Below are 26,708 nucleotides of genomic sequence, written 5' to 3'. Positions count from 1 at the left end.
GGATCTGGAGCCCGAACCAAATTTTAAACCATCGAAAAAAAAATTGGTCAAAATTACGAGTGGCCGAAATTTATTATTTAATATCCAAATTATAATCGTGCAATGGATGATCAAGGCGGTCGGATGCCGGTGGGGGAGTTTGAGGAAGAGTTAGAGTCGACCCAGGACCCCAGGGAGGAGATGGGGGAGAGGCAGGAGGAAAGCAAAGAGGGTGCGGTAGCGGGGGTTGCAGGTGCACAAGATGGCGGCGCCTCGCACTTGGTCGCGGGCGCACAAGATAGCGGCACCTCGCACGTAGTCGCGGGCGCACAAGATAGCGGCACCTCGCACGTGGGTGCGGCAGCTGGTAAAGACAATGGCGGCGCCTCGCACATGGCGACGAGGGCCGCGCCCGCTGCGCAAATGGGGGTGGGCGACATGCATGCCTTCATGGCGCAAATGATGGCGGGAATGGAAAAAATGTTTGAGAACCACCAGGAAAAGGGAACAAATAATGGAAAAGTACAATAAGCAATTGGGAAATCAAATTGAAGGGTTTGGAAACAGAATGGGTGACAGTATAGAGAGAATGGGGGAGACCATAGACCGCATGTCGGGCGGGAAGGGTACAAGGGTACGCGACGAGGTAGCGCGGCTTGAGAAGCGCAGGGAAAGCGAGGCTGAGCAAAGCACAGATACGTGGACCGGGGTAGAAATCGCGACCCGGGGTATGGGAAAGCCGCCGACCGCCGAAGTAGAGAATTTTATTTTATTACAACAGGCGGCCGTCGAGGAAAAAGAAATTGGCAAAGAAACCGAACAAATAGTAGTGGAAATTGGAATTGGAGAGACCGCAGACGTAGAAAAGCACTCGCGGCAGGAAGGAATGGAAATTGCCCAAAGTCCATGTTCGCATCATGACGTCGTGCTGCATAACCCGAATAAAGATTTGCAGGTGGTGTTGGAGCGAGGAGGAAGAAGCGCCCAGGTGAGTCGGGCTGAGTTTGGTGCAAAAATAATTTTCGTGCGCTTGGGATGCAGGTGTAACCCGGCGCTCGTAAAAGGTCCGTGGTGCGCGTTATGAATGGCAATGGCGAGCGTGTACGAATGGCGTCGGAGCGCGAGTGTAATACCGAGTGCGAGAGCGAACGCATGTCGGAGTGTAGGTGTGATGAATGCGATACAGAGTGTGGAAGTAGGAGTGAGTGTGACCAGGAGAGTGAGATGGATGGAGAGAGTGTGCGAGAACGCACACCTGAGTTGGTTGTGGCGCGTGTGCAGGAGGGCACATCGGAGCGCGTGAGTGGGTATGTGCAGGAGTGCACACCCATGGTGAGTGTTACAGAGGACGTAACGGAGGAGAGGTGTGGAACGGAGTGTGTGATAACAGAGTGTGCGAATGGTGGAATGGATGCGCAAGAATGTGTGCGAGTAGAGTGTATGGGATGTATGAGCAAAGAGCGGAACGCGTGTGGATGTGAGCATGCGAGTAGGGCATCGACGTTGACCGGGGCAGCGGTTAGGCCGACGTATAGCCGACGTGAGCTCCCGGTCCGTGCCGGGCGGTGTGGGCCGCGGGAACCGGTGGGGATCGGTGTCGCGTCGCTCCTATTCGGAGTGTCGTGCACGATTCGGGCCGGGCCCCGCCCTGCACGGTCGAGTCCACGCTTTGCCAGGCAAAGCCACTGGCCCGGTTCGAGGGGAGGTAGGAGGGGTTGGAACGGCGCCCCCTTGTGGTGGCGGCGCTCCACCAGGGCAAGGCTGGACCACCGCGCATGGGAGCGAAAGGCCCTGCGTAGGGATGGTGCTTTGAACCTCGGCCCGACGAAACCTCCTCCCCTGAATCGAGTGCCGAACGGACCCAACCGCAGGAGACCAAACCACCCGCATTCATTGCTCGGCTTTGCGAAGCCGGGCTTTGAAAATGTAATGACGCACCGAGGCTCAGATATAGTGGACTGTGATGATGATAGTGTAATTGTTTGGAATTGGTAGGGAATTGGCTTGAAATTATTAGTGATTTGAAATTGGGATAATAGTGATGATTGGAAATTGATACCCAGTGTCGGGGGGGGTGGTATCTTTACCATCCCTCACACGTGTGTGGGCAAAAGAGCTATAGTTTTATGGGGATTGGCTGTGTAAACTAGCCCGGGAGGGTTAGGATAAAATGATAGAATTTATAATGATGACCAAAGGTAACTGTAGAGTTAAGTAGCGACATCATACCTGTAGTAGGGGACGTAGAGAGATTAGTTGGATTATAACGACGTGGGAGCGCTTAGTATAAGGGAAGACGGGGAGCGCGAGTTTCAGAAGGGAGTAGTTAGATCAGATGATGCTGTGTGGGTGTGTAGAAAGAGTATTGAGCAGAGTATTGTGAGTGTGAGTGGATTGTATTGAGTGAATGCGCCTGGAGGGAAGGAGGGTGCAAGTGCCACCAGGTGTGCGTGAGCACCAGGTGAGTGTGCAAGTGCAGGTGAAGCACAGGTGAAGGAAGAATGGTTGTATGGAATAGATGGTCTGGAGTGAATGGTTGTATGGAATAGATGGTCTGGAGTGAATGGAGCATGGAGTAAATGGAGTATGGAATGGATGGTGTGGAGTGAGTAGTGTAGAATACGTGGAGTGGAGTGGTTGGTGCGGAAGGAGTGGATGGGGAAGATGGACCCCTTCACGAGTACCCGGGGAGGGTAGTTTAAAAGTAGGTAGAGGGAGTAGGTAAATTGTGGTTGGATATTGACATCTGTGGTGCGTGTAGTAGTAAAGGAGCGTGTGATTGGTGCATGAGTAAAGTGGAATGGCTGGGCGTGTGGCCTGTTAGTGAGTGTGATTGGTTGAGCACTCCGCCACTGTTAGTATGTCGGCCAGGTGAGGCCGCAGGTAGGCTCTGGGAGCCATTAGAGTTGTTCAATGGGGCCCGAGGATCCGGAGGACGGACCCGGGTAGCCCGACACCAGAGAGGGCAGTAGTGCTGTGAGAGCGCCAGAGGGCCTTCCCCAGGTAGGTTAGGGTAAGGAGCAGGTAAGCTCGGAGACAACTGCAGTGGCGGAGGTGTGCAGGTGAGCGGACCTCTGGGAGCGCCACACGACCCAGCCCGGAAATTTGCGAGGGCACAGGGAGTAGAGTCGGGGGAGTGAGACCCCAAATTGGTGATCACCACAGTTTGGTCAATGGTAGTTCGGTTCTTAGAACCACATAGTGTAAGATGGCCAATGGATTGGCAGGGAAAGACCCCGGGTCGTGTAGTGTTAATGTCATTTAGAGTGTAGTTAGGATTGGAATCTCTTCGCACCATCTGCATCCACTCACCAAGGTGACAGGACTCCACACCACCGTTTTTTTGCAAATGTCTGGTATGTAAGACACATCATGACGTGGGGGTGACATTGTGCTTGTTATGTTCCATCTCTTCTTCCTTAGGAGGGATTGATGGGGAATTGATTGATGGCAAATTTGGTTAGTGGGATTGTGGACGAATTTGGTATAGAGGGGAAAAATGGGGAAGACAAGACGATAGCGACGGATTTGTAAATTGTGTAAATACGGGGTAAGGGGCAAGGGTAGATTAGGTGACAGGGGGGGACGTACGGTAGGGACGAGCTTTCTCCGCTCGCTCTCCTGCGCACCTCACCTCTGCATTACCTTGTGATGATGTGTACCCTTGCACCCCGCTAACTCTGCTTTGTCTTCCTTCCCCACCTATGGACCGTGCTCTCTGGGCACTGAGGGGAAAGTGTGCAGGCGCCGCAGTTGTGTGCCCGCACCCTCGCTGCTGCCTGCCTGGACCGGTACCACACTTATGGACCGCACGTTGTTGTGGCCGAGCACCACCATATGGACCACATGTCTGTGGCCGAGCACCACTCATGGACCCCACGTTTTGGGGCCTGGCATCGCTGCTGGGAATCTTGCTTGCGGACCACGGTTGAGGTGGCACCTAAGCCATGCAGGTGGACCACCTTAGTTGGCCCCTGCTGGCCATAATTAAAGATAAGGACGCATTTTGTGCCTTCTTTTAGTACCAACTAGGCAGCAAGCAAGAAGTCGTCTACAACCAGCGGACCAGCAGAGAGAAGAAGACGTCGGACGCCATGATTATTGTTTATTGTGGAAATGTGCACTGGATGGTGCTTTGTGTTTTTTATTGGGTGCTTTATGGTGGTGCTTTTGGTGCTCTGAGATTGCACTGCAATATCAATTGTGCGTCTCGGAGCGCCCGTGGGTGTGGTGTACCGGTGCAGTGCAGTGTATGCCTTTCCTCTTCTCAAAAACTCTGCTTTTGTTTCCCAAAAGAACAGGTCCTGGGTTCGCGTTTGTAAATACCAAAGAGTGTCTTTGTAAATAATGCTCCCCACCGTAAATGTTTAGTTTGAGAATTAATTCCGTGATTCGGTTATCCTGTGGGCGTGAATCTGTTAGATAGTATGCAACGCAGCAGGCGGGACATACTTAATTGTTTTAAAACTGTCGCACTCAGGGTAAGGTTTATAGTAGAGGGTTACTACACCTGAGTGTCACATTAAGTAAAGTTATTTCGGGCTGGGACGGCCCTGGAGGTAATGAGGGTGCAGTGTTGTGGTTTTTAGAACCCTCCACTTGGTAAATTTTGTAAATGTTCCCTTATAAATAATCCCCTGTAAATACTCCCATTTTTGGTGTAAAGTTCAAAGGTCGCACCCTAGTTAGGTCATATTGCAGCACGTAGGACACCATAGATTCTTCTTTAGTTATTTCATTAGTCTATGTTTCAGTTAAGGATCTGTTTCCAATAGTCTGACTCTGCATTGCATTAATCAAATAAGATAGGCCCCTTCAATTATCCCCAATCTCTCGCTCTCTCCAAAGTGTCAGTAGCCGTATTGCAGCGTTTGCTGCCTTTTTGGTTTGTTTGCTGGCCCCAAGCCGCCATTACGTACGCGGTCAGAGTGGGAGAAAAAGGGAGGAGCGGCCCGGAACATAGGCGTGGCCCCATCGACATGTCACGAGGGGAGGTACGAATGAACCCTTGTGACCAATCCGGGCCGAGTCGTGTTCACGGGTAGGCGGAGCAAAGCGGACGCGGCTTGATACACGAGGCTTCCAATAAAAGCGGGAGCGCAAAGCCTTTTCACGGAGAGACCGAGGGAGATGAACGAGATCGGCAGAGGCGAGAGAACAGCGCAGAGGCAGCGAACTTAAGAACATTGCGCAGAGGATCGTTTGGGATGATCGTTGTCAATACGAACTGCCGTGGTTTTGAGAGCGTTCAGTACGCTATACGTGCATTCATCCCAGCCCCTCGCGTTTGTAAGGTCCGGTCACGCGCCAACGACGTCAAGCTGCCAGCCGTCCTTCACCCGCGGACACGGAGCCTGGACCATCCCTTCGCCTGGAACCATCCGCCTGGACATTCCTCCCCGACCAGCTACCATGCCGTGTGAGTCTGTTTGTATTGTCATGGGCGTGTTATATAAGAGTGTATAAGGTTGCCCTATGTCCTTTTGTTTCCTCTTCTGTATATTCCCTTCTTTCGTTTCCTCTTTTAGATAGTGAATAAACCATATTTGTTCTTCCTTTACCCTTCTTATTCTTTGCTTCCTCTCATCCGATCGCTTGCGTCCTGTCCCCAATTGAGTACCTGTGGCACGATTTGGCCAACCGCTTTAAATCGGGTTTAGTCCTTTTGTTAACGGCCTGAGTCGTGGCTCGCTTCACTCTGCGTGGCCATTACAGCCGCGGCTTGGGCGGGGCTCATTTCCTCGCTTACCGGAAGGCGCTGGTAATTAGGTAATAGGAACAATTGGCCTACCACCCTATTCAGCGCTGACCGGAAGTGACGTCATAGCTCCAGGACCGGAGACGGCCAGCTTAATAGACGACGGGATTAACCCCCCCTCGGTAAGGAGAGTGCCGTACTCTGAGATCCATAACAATATATATATTGTTACGGATCTCTCCGTCGGCCTTTTCCCCTTAAGAAGGGGGGATTAGTCCCCTTGTCCGCGACTGACCGACGTGAGTCCTGGGGGTCCCAACGCTCCTCCCGGTCGGGAGCAGCCAGGGTATTTGGTCTACAAAAGGTCCCAAGGACCTGAGTGCCACTCCTGACCGTGAGCAAGGGAGGGACTCCCGCTCGAACCCCGGTTTGGATGGTCTAGTTGCCGAGCGGTTTTTAGCAACCCGAAGTTCGAGTCATTAGCAAAGACTAAACCCGATCCTGAAACGTTGGCCAAATCGTGCCACAGGTGTCCAATGAGGGAAATCACAACGACGACGGATGTAAGAGAAAGAAGGCAAGGTAGGAAGAACAAATATAATTTATTATTATTATTTACAAATCATCAAAATAACCAAGGAGAAAGAAGGATAAGAAAATAACGACAGACAGGAGCAAGGAGACACAGTGCAACGCTAGCTTACCTATGGCAGTCTTACTTATACCCATGGACAAGACACACAAAGACAGACTACAATCAAACTCACACGAATGGGGGATGAAGGCAGGAACGATTGGCTGGAAGGAGAGGAAGGTCCAACTGGAACCGGAGCACGGTCGGGCCGGGAGTGAGCAGCCGCCGCCCCCTTCTCGATCGGCACGTTCAGCAGCCGCCGTTCCTTCGCGGCCACGGTCGAAACTGCCGTCGAAGCTCAAAGCTGTGGTGGTTTAAAGCTGCGGTGGTTCAAAGCTCATGGGACATCCCTCTCTCCTCTCCTGGATCACGCAGCTCGTCTCAGGTGCGTCGCGTGCTTTCCAAGGGCTCATCCTTCGTATCTCATCTGAGGTGGGGGCATCTCCCGCGGGTTATATAAGCCCCACCCTTGAACCTTCGCGAACCTCCCAGATCGTTCTCTCTCCGCCCTCTCAAGCCAAACCCCTTATACTTGGTTGGTTGTTCAGGGCTGGCTCACTCCTCCCCTCTATGACGAGGTGGAGACATGCCTTTCTTCTCCGAGCTGGCTGCGTGCTCAATGGAGTTTTGGGATGAAGAAAACCGCCCAAATGCAGTTGGTAATGGATGCTTTAGGAATGGGAATGAAAGGGAATCTATCTTATTTGAATTTGGTGCAATGGAGTGTTAATTAATGGAAGACAAGGCCTTAACCTACATAGAATAAGGAGATAACTGTATAGAAGGATATATGATTGGCTACGTGTGATATATGAAATAACTATGGGAACGACCTTTGACCTTTATACACAACAACTGGAGGAAGGAGGGTGATATTTTACAATTCATTACACAATAAAAAAAAAAACACAATTCTCATATCCACAACAATATATATATATATATATGTATGTATATATATATATATATATATATATATATATATATATATATATATATATATATATATATATATATATATATATATATATATATAGTGTTGCGGTTGTGAGAATAAAGGTAACCCCCCCCTCGTAGTTAGTTGCACCACAACATGTAGCCTCGCTTAGTTTAGTTATTTCTTATTAAATGTAAGCATCGTCTCCTTTCCGGTGTTAGTATGCGTTGAGCAGGCCAGTAAGTGTAGGCCTCGATTGGGCTAGAATGCCATGTGCTATGCCCAGAACAAGCCCAGAAGGCCAAAGCGAGGAGCTGCAGGGGAGTGGCCCAGTAAGCAGCAGTCACCCAATGAACGCTACAGGGGAGTGGCTAACAACAGCAGCCAGAGGAAGGGCTTGGAACATTCGGGTAAGACTCTGGGGCGGGGCTATAAAACCCTGCCCCGGGCCCGCCGCCCCAGCCCCAGTCCCAGTCTACGAGTCGACGAGTGCCCCAGAGTCCCAGTCGGAGAGTGGAATCGAGTCAGAGTGTCAAAGGAGTAGCGTGTGAACGAACTCTCTCTGTGAGCGGTCTCGCTCTTGCCGGCTGCCCCCGAACGATCTCTTCCGTACTAAGGTCCTTCTGTCATAGTGAGGTGTGATCGAGAAATAGCACGAACTTTCCCTGTGCCCTGCGCTCTGCTGCCTGATAACGGCACTTGCGAAGACAGTCCCTCCTGGGGCCACAGACGCCTGAGCTCCCTGCACACGTGCCGCGAACACCTCGAGGGACACGCTTGGCGAGCTGACCAGAGCGAACGGCGCCAAGGACGCGTTTGGAGCGCGTCCTTTTCCTTCCTTATTTTCCCTGTGTGAGTGAGTGGGCCCTTGTCAATTTTGTCAATCTTCACTTTCCTCCTTATGCTCCTCTCCAACACCCTTTCCAATACCTTCATTCCATGCTCCAATAACTTTATCGCTCGATATGAGCCACAGTCCAGTGGGTCACCTTTCCCCTTGTATAGAGGGATGAGGGTACTCAGTTCCCAATCCACTGGAACGCGGCCTTCTTTCACCACCAGATTGCAGATCTCTGTCATTCTCTTCACACCCCAATTTCCCGCTGCCTTCAACACATCTCCCACAACTCCCGTCGGCCCTCCCGCTTTTCTACACTTCATTGCTTTTATCCCGGTGTGTACCCCGGTTTAGAATAGGTACACCGTATCCCTGCGCATCGAAGAGGCGACTAAGGGTTGGCGTCAGGAAGGGCATCCGGCCATAAAAACATTGCCTCAAACAGGGAACCATGATTGTCATGGGGCCCGCAAGGCTAACCCCCGCTCTAGCGGGGAAAATGGCCTCAAAACGATCATTCTTTTTTTTTTTATTGCTTTTATCGCTTCCTCAACCTCCTTCTCGGTTATCTTCTCTGCCGGTCCTAAAACTGGGTTACTCTCTATGTTGCCATCCCATTCATTCTCTGCATTCAACAGTATTTCCATATATCGCTTCCATCTTCCTTTAATTCCATCTGGGTCCACAACGATTTGTCCCACTTCATCCTTCAAGCAACTCACCCCCATCACATCACACCTCTCTTTCGCTATCTGCTTTGCAATCCTGAACACCGCTCTCTGACCCTTTTCCGAATCCAAGCGTTCTCCAAACATTTTCCTACATGCCTCCTGTGCCTTTGCTACCTCTTTCTTTGCAGCCTTCTTGGCTGCCTTATAACTTTCATGCTCTGCCTTTTCTGCCCCCATGCCCTTCGCCTTCTGCCTCTCCTTGAACTTCTTCCTCTTCTCGTCAATCTTCTTTCCAACTTCATCATCCCACCACCATGTTTCCGAGTGCCTCGGTGGTCCTTTTGTCCATCCACATACCTCACCAACGGCTCCCAACAGACTATCTTTCATTGACATCCAACCACTTTCAAGCTCAATCACATCATCCTCCACCATACTCAGCCTCTCTTTTAATGCCTCCCTCACTGTCACCTCTTTCAACCTCCACACCTTCATTCTCGGTTGGTACTTCACCTGCCAAGCTCTGCTCGCACCTTTCACCCTTATGTCGCAGACAACCAAGTGGTGCTGTGAAACAGCCTCCTCCCCCGGGATCACCTTTGTTTCCCGGAGGTGCCCCCTATCTCGCCTACGCACCAGCAGGTAGTCGACGGTTGTCGTCGACCCACCTGACGTGTATGTAACAAGCTTATTATCCTCTTTCTGGAACTGAGTATTACAAATCAACAAATCAGCTCCATCAGCAAACTCCAAAACCTTTCACCTTCTCCATTTCTCACACCATATCCGTAACCCCCATGAACTCCCTCAAAACCGTCCATTCTCCTTCCCACATGTCCATTTAGGTCTCCTCCTACCACAACAACTTCATATTTCACGTTTTCCATCAGCTTCTCTATAGCACACCAGAACTTGTCCTTCTCTTCATCGGTCCGACCAACCTGCGGAGCATATCCCGAGATGATGTCCACCAAGAGCTTTCCAATCATAATTTTCACCATCATCAACCTTTCACTCACTCTAGTCACACTCACCACATCGTCTACAAACTCCTCAGAAAACAGGACACCAACACCATCAACGCCCTCTGGGCACCCTTGCCCCACAAACTTGTATTTCTGTCCCTGCCTACCCTTCACCATTCTCACACCACTTCCCTTCCATCTCGTCTCCTGCACACAACATATGTCCACTCTTCTTCTGACCAATACTTCCACCAATTCTCCTGATCTCCCTGTCATTGTCCCTACATTCCATGTCCCAAATCTCAGAAACCGATCTCCACGTCGGGCATCAGACGTTTCGTCGTCATAAATGGAATGATTTCCACCCTTGCTTCGATCGGGTTCCCCACCTTGAGTTTTGACGAGAGGGAGTGGTGTCCCCCACGGGGTACTTCAGGCTGTACCCTGCCCATATGTAGTCATAATTGTCATGGTTCTCTTTTTGAGGCAATGTTTTTTTTTAATGGCCGGATGCCCTTCCTGACGCCAACCCTCTTAGTCGCCTCTTACGACACGCAGGGATATGGTGTACCTATTCTAAACCGGGGTACACACCGGGTGGGCTCGAGAGATCCGCAACTTTATATATATACACATGTAAATGTGAACGTCTGTTTGTTTGGTTGTGCCTCATGGACAGCTTAAGGAAGTGACTTAGAGAGGGAAGAGGGGATCCATGGGGGGTAACTTTTCACGACAAAAAACATGGGCACATCAGATTTAGACTTGGGGCGTGGCAGTGGGGCGTGCCCAAGGGGCGTGGATTCCTCTGACTATAAAAAGCCCACTACACAAGTGACTGACTATTTATTTTCCAGGCAATGCCGTGTAACTCTGCTAGTTCATCATAATTAAGTCGGACAACTCGCCAAAACCTGAGACCAATCCTAAGATGCCACTAGAAGTGGGGTATTTTGCACCCTGAGTCCAACCACCACTTTTCAACTCATTCCCTCCAGCAGTTCAAGAGTGAATAAAAGTCCAACAAGTACAAATAAACAAACACAAACAGACACTTCTAAATTGTAGTATGATTATATATCGACTGAACAGACTGTGTGTGTGTGCACATGTGAATTCCTAAATACAATTATTACCATGTGCACGCTAAGCGACAAGTGGGGTTAGAAGCAATTGGTTCATGTCCATCTGTCTGTCTCTCTGTCTTATCAGTTTATGATTGTCAGTTTATGATTGTCAGTTTATTATTGTCAGTTTATTATTGAGGAACAACTTATTTAAATCAAATGTTATATTTTGAAAACGAACCGGAACATGAATAGGAAGACAAGTTTGCTGTTTTACCGTACTTTGCCACTCAATTCATCCCGACCGCCCATTCACAGAGAGGAGTGAGATAATGTTTTTACTCTGTCTGCCTGCCTGCAGTCAAACAAAATTGAAAATCATTCCAAACAGGAGATTGTCTGTTTCTAAGGACGTCATAAAGGACACAACTAATGCGTTACACAGGGTGACATAAAGGACACGAATAACTAATTTGTAATGTGTTACACAGGGTGATATAATATACACTGGGCAAACAGGCGGAAAGACCTGGAATTTATTTATTTATACACCTTTGAACCTGTTTAACCCTTTATTTAAATTGAATTACATACTTTAACACTAGACCACAAATCACCTTCATAATACCTCGAAGAACCATGTAACATACAGTATCAATATATAGCACAACGGGGAATGTCATGTGAGAGGACGCATTATCGTGGTGAAGAAGAGGCGGACTTGGCTATTACAATGCCTATTGATGTGATAAAAATCAAAAGAGAAAAAGATCAAAAGAGAGAAGGAGGAGAAAATTAACGAACAAAAATCTGAGACTTGGGAGAATAACAAGAAATGGTTGATTTTTCTGCCATGATCACTAAAGCCTCTGTCTCCTAAACTGTGACTCAACATAGTCTTATTACAGTGTATAAGGGTGATGTATAAGACTGCTTCAGATGTATAAGACTGCTTCAGTAGCGCTAAACTTCCGGGTTTTTAAAACCATCCTTAAGATCATTATTTTGTTAAAATTTAAGTATGCACCTCAACACTGCGTGGGGTGTCGTGTTCTATGACCTCACTAGTTATTGATATGATGTTGTAAAAGTCCTGCTTGGTTGCCAAATGCTAATTTTGAGGTTTCCAAATGTCAAAATTTCAGACAGACAGATTCAAAGTTATGGAATACTGCGTGGACATTAAATACAATGTATGATTTTAGGGTTCCAGCGTGTTGGCTGGTATGAAGGGTTTGTTGATGGCTACATGTCAGCAGTGCCGAATGTGACCGTTCCAAATACAACTTGCCACCTGCCTCGCGCTGATGCTTTCCATATGATAAGAGATGCCACCACGGCAGACTTACCCTGGCCTGGTCTCATCTTTGGCCTCACAGTCCTCGCCACATGGTGTTGGTGCACAGATCAGGTCAGTGGCATATCTATCAACCCTATATTTTTGTCCCCGTCGCACCGCGGAGCGAAAGGGGGACTATGGTTTTCGCGTCCATCCGTGCGTGCGTCCGTGCATGCATGCATGCGTGCGTCCGTGCATGCGTAAGCGAAGGACCGAATTCTAATTTGGTGTGTGGGTGCAACCCACGTCAAAATCCAAGGTGGCCGCCGCCATGTATGTCTGACGCCATGTATGTCTGAACCTTGTGAGTGGTATATCTTGAAAAATAAGCGAAGTACCAACTTCCAATCTGGTGTGTGGGTGTATCTAGGCATAAGGAAGAACGCTATTGAAAATTGGGTTGCCACGTCAAAATCCAAGATGGCCACCGCCATGTATGTCTGAACCTTGTGAGCAGAACATCTTGAAAAATAAGCGAAGTACCAACTTCTAATCTGGTGTGTGGGTGTATCTACGCATAAGGGAGAACGCTCTTGAAAATTGGGTCGCCACGTCAAAATCCAAGATGGCCGCCTTGCGTCTTCCACTTTGTCAACTTGCATCACTTCACCGACGGCGGACCTAGGCGTAACGCTTGTTCTTTTTGTCACCCCTTGATATGATCTGTCACCTCAAGTTACATAATATTGTTGTGGTTTTGGACCCTCAGGGATAGACACCTTCACCTAGAATAGACCTATTTATTTCCTAGTGCGGTATTCTGTTTAGCCTTTAAGTGTACTATGGTCATGTAAGCAGATACGCCTTGTGAGTGTATATTTAGAAGTCCAATATGTATTATTTTCCTATTCTACATTCTATTCTGCAGTCATTTCTCACATCTTACAGTACACGTACACATTCTCTGATAAAGATCAGCGCAAAGACCGTGCACAGCACTCCGAACATCCTTGCCAGCGTTACTAGAAACCACTTCTAACTGGCTTGGTGAGCACCAGGTCCAGAACCATGTGACTGATTGCTCCATCCATCATAATTAAGCTGAACAGCATGCCAAAACCTGAGATCAATGCTAAGATGCCACCGGTGGTTGGGGCTCTGACACGCCAATTAGAAGAGAGGGGAGGACCCCTCTCCCCAGCCACCGAGACTCCTCCCATCTCCCATGTGCACTGCGTAGGCCAAGCTATGGGGTGGGGAGAAGTCAACACCATAAAAGGCATAACGCACAAGCACACGAGAGCTGCTTCTTGTGGAGAGCTTCTTGAGTGTGAGAGTGTCTTGCAGTTTCTTCACACGTTTCCTCTCCATCTTCTTTGTCTATCTTTCTCATTTTCGCTCTTCTCTTTCGCCTCTTTTCATTATCTTATCTTCCACCTTTCCTTTCATTTCCACACCTTTCTTCATCATTCACATGTTCACCTCTCACCCTTGCGCACCTTCGCATCGAGTCCCTGTTGTTACTCTCACGCAGCCTGGTTGCATCACCAGCCTCACTTTGCCTCGCACACCTCCAGCATTTTCTCGCAAAACACCAGCATTGGGTTCGCACTGCAGATGGTCCATCGCTGGGCACACTGAGAGGGTGGTGTGGAGGAGGGAGCGAGAGTGGAGCGCGAGGGGTTCGGGCATAAGATCATCGGTCCAGAACTGTTGGGTAACGCTAACTCAACCGGGCTAGCACAATGTGTGCAAGGGAAAGACACACGACCCCATCTTCTTTCTCTTCTCTCACCTTCTCTTGTCCTCACCAATCTCTCTTTTGCACCAGATGCATGTTTGGCACGATGTTAATGTAAAGTCGATACGAGACTGATAAGGATCCGAGGGCGCAGGCTGTCAATTGTGGGATAAGGGAATGTATGTATGCTTGTGATTTTCCCTGTACATACAGTGCGTATCAAAAAAGAGGTAATCCGAATTCAAGGGGTTAATATGCAAAGGTTATTTAGTTTGACAATTTACATGTGGTTTACCAATTATGAGGAGATCCTCAGCTTTCCATTGATGCCTTTCATGCATCATTGCTGTCACACATGACCGAGTACATGTTCATTGAAAATGACAAGTTCAAATCGCATTTTTACAAGTTTGGCTAATCGTTGCAAGACAGTTTTAAATGGACGCATTACTTGTCGACTGCCAAGTTGATTATTTAAAATTGTTAAGCTCGTCTGGTAATCATCGGTTGCGTCATCCTTTGTTTAAGATGGGTATTTTAGATGGGCCGACAGTGTATGGGTTTAGAGACAGTCTGAGTCATTGAAAAGATGGTTCAACTTACGACTGAACAGCGGACCTTCGTGGTTACAACCTTTCATCAAACTGGAAGTTTGTAGCGAACTCGTGATGCGTTCAGGGAACGTTTCCCAGAACGGGAGCCTCCAGCAGCCAAAACCATCTGGGCGAATGTTAGAAAATACCAAGGGCATGGCACTAGCCTCAACCGCAACAAGGAGAATTCTGGGAGGAGGTGCACTGGACGATCGGAAATGAACATTGCAGCAGTAAAGCAGCAAGTTTTGGAGCATCCTAGGGATACCAGCGCAAGACGAAATGGGACGGAATTGCCTTCGGCAACATTCAACCGAATCATAAGAATGGACCTCCACCAACATCCATATCGGATTCACATCCGGCATCAACTTACGCCAGGGGATTTTGCCAGGAGGCTGGTGCTTGCCAGATGGTTGATAGCACGTTGCGAAGCAGATGTCAATTTCCTGCGGTATCTCGTTATCGGCGAGGAAGCTGCTTTTGCCATGGACGGCAAGGTCAATACCCATAATGTTCTTGAATATGCACTGACAGGACAACCCCTGGAATTAAATTTTGACACCAACATGAATCGACAAAAGTGGACTGTTTGGCTGGGACTTTGTGGAAGTGGTCAGGTGATCGGACCATTTTTCTTTCAAAGGAATGTCAATGGTAACAGGTATCTGCAGATAATCAATGATGAAGTTTTACCGCAGCTGGAGGAGAACTTTGAGCGACAGGTTCGTGGTGTCTTCAGATATCTCTGGTGGGCCCAAGACGGCGCCCCAACACATCGTCTTATCGCTGTCCGAGATCGACTGAGGGAATTCTTTGGAGACCGAGTCATCGCTCTTAACCATGCAGTGGAATGGCCGCCAAGATCACCTGACCTTACACCATGTGATTATTTCCTTTGGGGACATTTAAAGAACAAGGGGTTTGTAACTCCTCCCCGTGATCTTGACGAATTGCAGGGCCGTATTCGACATGAAGTGGATGCTTTGCGCAATGACCCGGCTATGGTGAGACGAGCAGTTCAGGGCATGCTACGCCGCTGTGAGCTTTGTGTTGAAAGGGGAGGTGGACATGTTGAAGGTGTGGGTGCATAAAGGCCAATCAATCCTGAGAAAAGTTCACATCTGACGTTCATTTTTGCACCAATTATCCTGACTTGCATCGATTAGCCAAACTTGTAAAAATGCGATTTGAACTTGTCATTTTCAATGAACATGTACTTGGTCATGTGTGACATTAATGATGCATGGAAGGTATCAATGGAAAGCTGAGGATCTCCTCTTAATTAGTAAACCACATGTAAATTGTCAAAATAAATAACCTTTGCATATTAACCCCTTGAATTCGGATTACCTTTTTTTTTTGATACGCAGTGTATATGATTGTGAATTTTCCTGCTTTGTAAATAAGTGCCTGACTGAATACATGTATAAAATGCCATTTTGTCTTGACTTATTCTGTCTATTTTGATGGTGATACAAGGTAGCTATGCGTTATTGGCCAGATTTAATTGGGCTTGTACATCGCTACAAGCAGTTACTCAACAATTTGTACCACTCGGTCAACTACTTAAGATATGTTGCGTGATTGTCTGCACTGTACTCGCTCGTTTCTGGTCTTCTTTGTATGGTAACACGACACTGGGCGCGGAATCCTGCTGCAAGTTCTGAGGCGACTGGCTACCGTGGTCTTCTAAGATGTGCCATGCTCTCAGAGTTATCCGCAGGCGACGCCTGTCACAACATTTTCCTAGTACATTAAATTAATTACTTCGGTAACGATATATTGTGATTTAATGGGCCTCCACTCATAAGTGCTCTTCTTTCTTTCACCTGCCATCAGGTCATCGTGCAGCGTTGCCTCTCAGCCAAGAACATTGTTCACACCCGAGGAGGCATAGTGTTGTCAGGGTATTTGAAAATTCTACCTATGTTCTTCGTTGTTTGGCCTGGAATGATGAGCAGAGCACTCTTCCCTGGTGATTGTGTTCTTCACACTTTCTCATGAAATGTACTACTTTAATCATAGACCAATTAGAAAAACAGCTTGGGAAACCATCCTGCAAAAGTCTTAGTGTAATACTATATGCACAGAATACACTTAATTGCTTGCCAGAATAAATATTATTAACTACTTTAAAAAAGAAGAATTGACTATTTCCCCGACTATTGCAGCATCGGTGTAAAAGCAACATATTTACTATAATGAAACTCGTGCCTAAAAAAAGTCCTTTCACCTTCTTGTAGTGGATTGGCGTACCTGATTGGCATACCTCTGTTACCAAACTTCACCCTTTCTTCTGAAAAAAGTATGCCTGAATTTTTGTGGCTCATCTGACCAAATCATATTTCTATTGATCTATAAAAAAATTGAATTATATTGGTCTCTTCTCAAATTAAATTGTAACTTTCTGTTTGGAGACAAATGGGTGTGGCTACTGCATCGGACACTTTGCAGTTTTCTATTAATAGTGTCTTTCGTTAAAATAAATAAATTAATGAATAGTGTCTTTCATAAGATATTCCACTTGTATGTGCACAGACACAAAAAAAACTTTGAAAAATAAGATATTCCACTTATATGTTTTGACTTCATAATCTTCATAATCAGACAAAAAAGACTTTGAAAATGAAACAGCCCAATAAAGGCCCTTGTAGAGAATAGCAAGGCCGCTGATAGGATCTGGCTGGAAACTGATGATTGAGAAAAGAGTTAATCGATTTTGCTTTTTCATGTAAACAGACATCGATGCTCACGATTGTAGTGATTATTAGACATACAACACAATACCAGCCAGACTCAAAAGTCTTCAAGAATATCGGACATACCAGACTATTTTACATACCAGACATGTATGTTTGATAAACATTTTTCTTGGGATATAGAAATAACTTTCGAATTCAAATTGATCACACAATTGACTTTCATAACTTTGTTGTAAAGTTTGATCACACAATTGACTTTCATAACACTCTTGTAAATTTTGATCACACAATTGACCTTCATAATCCTGTTGTAAATTTTGATCACATAATTGACTTTCATAGCACTTGTAAATTTTGATCACACAATTGACTTTCATAACACTGTTGTAAATTTTGATCACACAATTGACTTTCATAAAACTGTTGTAAAGTTTGATCACACAATTGATTTTCATAAAACTGTTGTAAATTTTGATCACACAATTGACTTTCATAACACTTGTAAATTTTGATCACACAATTGACTTTCATAACACTGCTGTAAATTTTGATCACATAATTGACTTTCATAACTTTGTTGTCAATTTTGATCACACAATTGACTTTCATAACACTTGTAAATTTTGATCACACAATTGACTTTCATAACTTTGTTGTAAAGTTTGATCACACAATTGACCTTCATAATCCTGTTGTAAATTTTGATCACACAATTGACTTTCATAACACCTGTAAATTTTGATCACACCTTTGACTTTCATAACTTTGTTGTCAATTTTGATCACACAATTGACTTTCAAAAAACTGTTGTAAAGTTTAATCACACAATTGACTTTCATAACACTATAGTAAATTTAGATCACACAATTGCCTTTCATAACACTGTAGTAAATTTTGATCACACAATTGACTTTCATAACACTTGTAAATTTTGATCACGCAATTGACGTTCATAACTTTGTTGTCAATTTTGATCACACAATTGACTTTCATAAAACTGTTGTAAATTTTGATCACACAATTGACTTTCATAACTTTGTTGTCAATTTTGATCACACAATTGACTTTCATAAAACTGTTGTAAATTTTGATCACACAATGCCATTCATAACTTTGTTGTCAATTTTGATCACACAATTGACTTTCATAAAACTGTTGTAAATTTTGATCACACAATGCCATTCATAACTTTTGTCAATTTTGATCACACAATTGACTTTCATAACTTTGTTGTCAATTTTTATCACACAATTGACTTCCATAAAACTGTTGTAAAGTTTGATCACACAATTGACTTTCATAAAACTGTTGTAAATTTTGATCACACAATGCCATTCATAACTTTGTTGTCAATTTTGATCACACAATTGACTTTCATAACTTTGTTGTCAATTTTGATCACACAATTGACTTTCATAAAACTGTTGTAAATTTTGATCACACAATTGATTTTCATAACACTTTTAAATTTTCATCACACAATTGACTTTCATAACTTTGTTGTAAAGTTTGATCGCACAATTGACTTTCATAATCACTTGTAAATTTTGATCACATAATTGACTTTTATAACTGTGTTGTAAAGTTTGATCACATAATTGACTTTCATAACACTGTTGTAAATTTTGATCACACAATTGATTTTCATAACACTTTTAAATTTTCATCACACAATTGACTTTCATAACTTTGTTGTAAAGTTTGATCGCACAATTGACTTTCATAATCACTTGTAAATTTTGGTAACACAATTGACTTTTATAACTGTGTTGTAAAGTTTGATCACATAATTGACTTTCATAACACTGTTGTAAATTTTGATCACACAATTGACTTTCATAACACTGTTGTAAATTTTGATCACACAATTGACTTTCATAACACTGTTGTAAATTTTGATCACACAATTGACTTTCATAACACTGTTGTAAATTTTGATCACACAATTGACTTTCATAACACTGTTGTAAATTTTGATCACACAATTGACTTTCATAACGCTGTTGTAAATTTTATCACAATTTAAATCTTGATAACAATGTGAATCATGTGCTTTCGGCCCACTATTTAATCTGGCCTTGGGGCGTGATGACAAACCACCATCTCATGTTGCCCAACACCTCTGACACTTCGTTTTCTCACTACCCTCTATCCCGCTTAAGTACCTTTACCTTTTCTTTCCTGATTTGTTCACATATTACTTATTCATCTGTTTGTCACTGCCCCCATTTATGTTTCTCTCCATCAGTCATCCACCTCTTTCACAAGCATCATTAGTTGTGTGAGTGAAACTAGAACGTACTCGAGGGAAGTGTTGAGTCATGTTGTGAACTTTCTTTTCTAAGAAGTCATGGTTGCTTTGTGAGTTTATGCACAATAAAAAATATTTTTTGAAGTGAAATAACTTTCTGCATACACGTTCCCAGTATGTAGAGATAACAAAATTCTTCCATTCTGTTCATTCTCTTATTGCGACTTGCTGTTTTAGTTTCTGAGAGAGTGTTAGAATTTGTTGTTTTGGGTATTAATGTTTGATTTCACAATGAATGGCCTCTTATTTACAAGATCAAAAACTTATTGGTCAATTTCCCTCCAAATTGGCATCAGAGCTTGGGATATCCATACGCAGGAAAATAAATAAATTGGGAACCCAAGTCCCATCCCCAAAACCACCCTGTGCCCCGAGTATGGGAAGATGATGCCTAAGTTAGGGTGTATATTAATATTTGTGTAGCTTTGATGGTACATTTTTTTTAAACTATCACTTTGTGCTCTATTGTCATCTCACTTACTTTGGATTCTGAGTTGGAGCTTCAGTCCTTGGTAAGTGTCAGCTGTTTCTGCTGCTTGGTCATGGCTATAGTCCAGTAAATCTAGCAATCATTTAACAAGGACCTAAAACAAATTGCAATAGAAGGTTTTTTTGCTTTAACTTGTTTATTAGGTCCCTCTGATGAACATATAAAAAGTCTCAAACTTTTGGACACCTGGAAAGTGGTTAATTTGCATAAATTCAAGATGGCCGCCATCCAAAGCTTCAATTTACAGCTAACTTTTTTCTGGCTGCTCCTAGACCCTATAAATGTATTACAAACAAGGTTTTTTGGCTTTAACTTGTTTATTAGGTCCCTCTGATGAACATATAAAAAGTCTCAAACTTTTGGACACCTGGAAAGTGGTTAATTTGCATAAATTCAAGATGGCCGCCGTCCAAAGCTTCAATTTTGCCTAGGCCTATACTAATCCCATCATCTTGTTTCTTGTTTCAACAGATTGGACCATGTCTAATGGTGCGACATCTACCGAAGCCATGGAAGAAGAGGTGGTGCATAATCCCTGCGGCATTTGCTCAAACACGTTAGACGAAGGAGAAACAGTCAAGCTGAGGGCGAAGGGAGCAGATACTATCAACAAGGCCAGTACTGAACGTGGAACGCCGTCAATTACCGTGTCCGAGGGCCAAACGGTGCACATTGATTGCCGAAAGATGCATGTCAATACGAAGCCAAATAGAATCCCTGGGAAGCAGAAGAAACGTCCTGAAAAACCTGCTCTTCGTTCTCAGGAACCACACTTTTGTTTTACAGAGAACTGCTTTTTTTGTGGTAGAAAAATCTATTTGGACACAAAGCATGCTTCAAAAGAAGTGTATCCAGTACGCACCTTCAACTTTCAAAGGACAATACTTTCTGCATGTGATGCCAGGGCTGATGAGTGGGCTGAGACTGTTAGAGGCCGAATTAACTTTGCACGCGATCTTCCAGCAGCTGACGCAATATATCACAAGCAGTGCAGCTCAAATTTCCAGACACATAGGCAGATCCCCTCCAAATATCGTGATTCCGCAGACAGTGAACCTCCTCGCAAGGGTCGCAAAGTAGATGCGTCACGAGAGGAAGCATTTCTGCTCGCAATCGTGGACCTAGTCAGTGGCAATGATGATGAACAGACTACAGTGGTGGATGTCGTTGATAGAATGTCCCAGTTGTGCCCTGATGTTGAAGCGTATAGTGTAAAGTACATGAAACAGAAACTTATTTCATATTTTGGAGATGAACTGGTTATTAGTAACGTGCATGGACGCAGCGATGTTGTAACTGTCAAAGAAACTGCTGCAAAGATTTTGCAACAATTCAAAGACTCACCACAGACTGATGATGAGGAAGCAGGAAAAAGAAAGATCGTCAGGGCTGCGGCACAGTTGATCAAAGCAGATATAAAGAACATTGATACTTGTAGAGATTTCTATCCAGATCCTTCTGAACTGCGGTCGCTGGAAAAGAATGTGGCGTACGTTCCGCAGTCCCTTCGTATATTTCTGCAAGAGACGTTCAGTGGCAAGTCATGTGATCTTGAAGTTGCATCAATTGGACAAAGTATCATGCAACTTACCAGACCAAGGGCCATTGTAGCACCCATTCAGTATGGATTGGCGGTTCAAATGCACCAGCACTTTGGTTCCCGCTTCCTTGTGGACAGTTTACACAGCCACGGCTTCTGTCTGCCTTACGCAGAAGTTTTGAGGTTTTCGAAGTGTGCTGCCAATTTCAGGGGCACCAACATATCCACTGCAGGCAAGTTTGGACAGTTCGTTGCAGACAATGTTGATCACAACTTGCGTACGCTTGATGGGCGAGGAACATACCATGGTATGGGTATAATTGTTGCTGTCACCCCTGGAGTAAGAGACACAACATCAATACCAAGATTGCAGTCACCTGGAAACAACTTCACGGCAGCTCAAATTGAAATCAAATACTACCGCAGTGTTCGTAAGAAGGGTGGGCCTCTCGAATTTAGAAAGCTTGACCCCATTTCAGCATCTGACAAGCTTGAAAATCTGGACATACTGTGGAAAACGTCATGGTTGCTTCGACCAAAACGACCAGGCTGGTCCGGCTTAATGCAGAGTGTGTGCCATGGACCACACCCAGGGAAATCATCCGTCCATTTCTTGCCCATGATTGACATGGACCCTACTGACATGAGTTGTATTTACTCAACACTTCACTTCGTTGCTGCGGAAAGCCATCGCCAAGGAACGACGCCAATGCTGACATTCGACCAACCGCTTTATTGGAAAGCGAAGACGATCATTGTTCATGAGAAGGAAGGAAGCGAACTGAAACCCATTGTTTTGAACCTTGGTGGCTTTCACTCTGTGATGAGCTTTTTGGGATGCATGGGCCATGTTATGGAAGCATCTGGGCTTAAGGAGGTTTTGGAACTTATATATGCTGAAAATGCTGTGACCCAAATGCTGAGTGGGAAAGCCTATGCACGAGCAATCAGAGGCCACTTCTTGGTTGACACAGCCTTGAGTTCGATTGTGTTAGGCAGGGCATACGGTCTCAACCTCTCAATGGTAGATGAGGAAAGTGACGAATGCAAGGACTTCCAGGAGGCTGCAGATCTTTTGGATAAGCTGTTGCGTGAAGACGTTTCACCGGATGAAGTCTGCAGTAAAGACGTTTTCAACAGAATTTGTGAAAAACTTAAAGCTGAGAAGAGCTCCTTAGCAGAGCATAAGATGGGAAAGCTATGGATTCAATACATGGACATGATTGACTTGCTGCGTCGCTTCCTGAGGGCACTGAGAATGGGCGATTTCCTACTGTACCTCAGAACACTCCAGGAGATGTTGCCGTACTTTGCAGCGTGTGGTCATAACAATTATGCCAAGTCAGCCCATGTGTACATTCAAGACATGATTGAACTTGAGCAGCTCAACCCAGACATGTTCTGCCAATTGAACTCCGGTCTATTTGTGATCCGCCGAAGTGATCGGCTGTGGGCAGGACTGCCAAGCGACTTGGTTATAGAGCAGGTTTTGATGCGCTCTTTGAAAACGAATGGTGGATTGACACGTGATAGGGGCATGGAGGAAACGCAACGCCTGCGCTGGTTACTTGCTATGCCAGCCTGCGCTGAGGTGAGTGAAGTTATGCAAGAACTCACAGGGAAGCATTTCCACACCTCTGAGCAGCACAAAGAAATGACTGAAGCAAGGCGTGAACGAGATAGGAAGGACACAGAGAAGGTTCTCGCATTCTTCAAGGATTATGATCCATTTCAAGAATCAAATGAACTCAGGAATATTGCCAACGGTGTGACAGGACCAGCCTCGGCCAATCCTCATTTACTGTATGAGGTTGGTATGAACATTGTGCAGAAGATGGAAGGTAGCAATGCTTTTGACTTTTCATTTAGGAAGAAAGATCAAGTTGCGTCGTTGGGTAAAAAGGTTACAATCAGTGCTGAAAAAGTAGCAATCGACCCACAGCTCCTTTTCCAGAGGCTCCTCATCTTTGCTAATAACAGAGAGTTAGGTGTTGAAGAGGTCTTTGCGTATGAGTTGTCTAGCTACCCTACTGCTCTGTTCGATAAGTGGGGGAGGCTCAGGGAAGCCAATAAAACACAGCTAGGAGATGAGATAGCTGCTGTTGCTCCCAGGTCGGCATTGGAATCATTTGAGGAAGAAAGGACTGTGACCCATGTTCTGGATGGTGGTTCCTTATTGCAAAGGATTCCATGGAAGAAGGGTGACACATTTGAGGACATTGCAAACATGTACATGAAGCATGTTTCCAAAAACTTTCTCAACCCGGTGGTTGTAGTCGACGGTTATAAATCAGGACCTACTACCAAGGACATGACACACAATCGACGATCAAAAGGAGTCTTTGGTCAAAAGGTGATGTTCACTCCAACCATGCCCCTTAGGTCAAAAAAGGAAAACTTCTTGTCAAACTCGGACAATAAGCAAAACTTCATTGACTTATTGTGTGAAACATTCAAGGCAAATGGAATTGACTGTGTCAATGCGCCAGCAGATGCAGATGTCATGATTGCGAAGAAGGGAATTGAACATGCAAGGGAAACCGTGACATATGTGATAGGTGAGGACACAGACTTGTTGGTGCTGTTGTGTCATTATGCGGAACGAGGGATGAATGATTTGTACTTCAAGTCGAGCAAGGACGGTGGGAAATGTTGGCATATTAACTCTGTAGCAGAAGCTCTGGGTGAAAGCATCTGCCGTGTCCTGCCAGTTGTCCATGCACTCTGTGGATGTGACTCAACCTCACGACTGTATGGTATTGGTAAAAGGGCTGCCTTGAGGAAAGTGAGGGAAGAGAACGGTTTCTTGAAATGTATAGAAGCATTCTGTTGCCAAAGTGGAACTAAAGACGCGATATCATCAGCTGGTGAAAAGGCCTTGGTTTATTTGTACGGGGGAAAAGGAAATGACACCCTTTACGGACTGCGAAAGACAAAGTTTTGCAACAAGGTGGCAAAAAGTTCAACTACCGTTGAAGTTCAAAGCCTTCCCCCAACAACCGATGCAGCCAAATACCACTCGTTCCGAGTTTATTGTCAGGTCCAGGAATGGATGGAGAACAGTGTGGACCCCGAGAAATGGGGCTGGTGTCTGCGGAAGGGACAGCTTGAACCGAAGACGATGGATTCGCCAGTGGCTCCTGATTCACTACTGAAATTGGTCAGATGTCAGTGTAAGGGCAACTGTGACACTCAACGCTGTAGTTGCAAACGGAATGAGCTTGAATGTTCCAGTGCATGTGGTGAATGTAAAGGACTCTGTCAAAATAGCAACTTTGATGCAAGCACCGATGATCCAAGTGAATACGAACTCCTATCATGAATGACATCATTGCCTCTGAATGACGTCATACTACGTCATGGTGACGTCATATCACATTTGCAATGCCTCATTCTGTATTTTGATATCATATTCCACTTGTTTGTAATACATTTATAGGGTCTAGGAGCAGCCAGAAAAAAGTTAGCTGTAAATTGAAGCTTTGGACGGCGGCCATCTTGAATTTATGCAAATTAACCACTTTCCAGGTGTCCAAAAGTTTGAGACTTTTTATATGTTCATCAGAGGGACCTAATAAACAAGTTAAAGCCAAAAAACCTTCTTTTGCAATTTGTTCTAGGTCCAGCCCTACTTTGACTGGACTACTACTGCTGATCTGCATAGAGATCGCCTGACCTGTGAAAGTCACCTCACCCTCTCAAATGGAATCTCTTGAGCTCTTTGTGCCTGCTTACTCTTTCAATATGCTTCTGTCTCTTCTCGGAGCCATGCGTATTGCGATCACCACATCTGTGTGTGTGTTTGTCGGCAGAATAACTGTGAATAACCTAGAAATATAGTCTTGTATTAAATTTCATTCAATATTTTTCTTTATAAGTTCAAGGTTGAACCCCTCTGAAGCATTCACAATGTGAAGGCCAAGGCCAAATTTTGTGATTCTAGCTGTCCTCATCTAGTTATTCTGCTGACAAACAGACAAACACACAGATGGGATAATCACAATACTCGCACGCTCGAGTATCGCAAAGAGGAGAGTTTGTTAATATATGGCTGTAACATGAGTAATAAGTTAAACTTTGCTCTACAGTGCAGGTTTTAACATATTTTTTACATGAATAAGAATATACCACAGAAAAACGAATTAAACCAAAGTGACATATCACCTAAAATATACTCCATCTACATTCTACATGTACTACTTTGTGCTTGCAGACGAGGTTGCATGTGTGGATCCTGAGATATGCAAGGCAGTGTGTGGATCAGCTGTTGGTTGCTCAAACATTGCATACCCCAAACTCGTTCTGGGTTTACTACCTGTGGGTAAGAAATCATCCTCATTCTCACCACACATTTTACAAGTATTTTTAGGCAATGTAATACAACAACAACAACATGCATTTTAAAGGCCATTTTCCCTGCTAGAGCGGGGGTTAGTCTTGCGGTCCCCATGACAATCTTCTCCATTTTGCCCTATTTTCTGCATCTCTCCTTGTTAACCCCCTGGCCCGCATTTCTTCTTCCACCATCTTTAGCCAAGTCTTTCTCGGTCTTCCCCGTCCTCTACTTCCTTACACATTCATTTCCATCACTCTTCTCAACCAGTCACTTTCATCCTTCCTCAACACATGACCAAACCATCTCAACCTGTTCCTCTTCACAGCATCAATCACAGGCTCTATTCCCATCATCTTTCGCAATTCATCATTTGTCTTCCTCTCTCTCAACGATACTCCGCACACCCGTCGAACCATTCGCATTTCCACCCTTTCCAACCTTCGTTGCTGCTCTACGTTCATTACCCATGTCTCGCTCCCATAAATCATAACACTTCTCACACATGCAACATACACCTTTCCCTTCAGCTTCAACGACACTCCCCTCATCATCAGCACGCCACTCAATTCCCGAAACTTCTTCCATGCACATCACACTCGAGCAACCGTTGCTGAGTCTGATCCACCTTCTCCATTCAGCATGTCTCCGAGGTAGCAAAATGTTTACACACCTTCCAGCTTCACGCCGTCTCCAAGATCCAACTCAACATTTCCTCCATCTGCAGCTCCCTCTGTGCACACCTTACATTTGAATGTAGCTGCCACACTGGTTAATGACCCTCTCAGACCACTACATTTTTGATAAACCCACTCAGCGCACATTGTACACTGAATGGAGTTCACTCCGACACCCTTCCTACACACAGCACAGGGCCACTTCCCAGTTCTTTCCACCTCACCACATGCTTTACCACTTGCCATCACC

The 26,708-nt window shown here is 45.2% G+C and overlaps 1 protein-coding gene across 2 annotated transcripts in view; it reads left to right on the top strand.

Annotated features, from left to right (window-relative positions):
• Nucleotides 1-26,708, top strand: part of LOC137429296 (sodium/glucose cotransporter 4) — a 90,397-nt gene that overhangs the window by 40,355 nt on the left and 23,334 nt on the right. For both annotated transcript variants that reach the window (XM_068119262.2, XM_068119264.2), the window contains 3 exons: nucleotides 11,995-12,200; nucleotides 16,245-16,380; nucleotides 25,662-25,769. In XM_068119262.2, the coding sequence (XP_067975363.2) occupies nucleotides 11,995-12,200; nucleotides 16,245-16,380; nucleotides 25,662-25,769 (450 nt within the window). The remainder of the gene's footprint in view (nucleotides 1-11,994; nucleotides 12,201-16,244; nucleotides 16,381-25,661; nucleotides 25,770-26,708) is intronic.

The sequence above is a fragment of the Myxine glutinosa genome, chromosome 1 (genome assembly GCF_964187855.1).
Source record: "Myxine glutinosa chromosome 1, kmMyxGlut1.1, whole genome shotgun sequence".
NCBI classification, from domain to species: domain Eukaryota; kingdom Metazoa; phylum Chordata; class Myxini; order Myxiniformes; family Myxinidae; genus Myxine; species Myxine glutinosa.
Note: the sequence above shows the minus strand (reverse complement) of the source record. Positions and strands in the feature narration are given on the sequence as shown.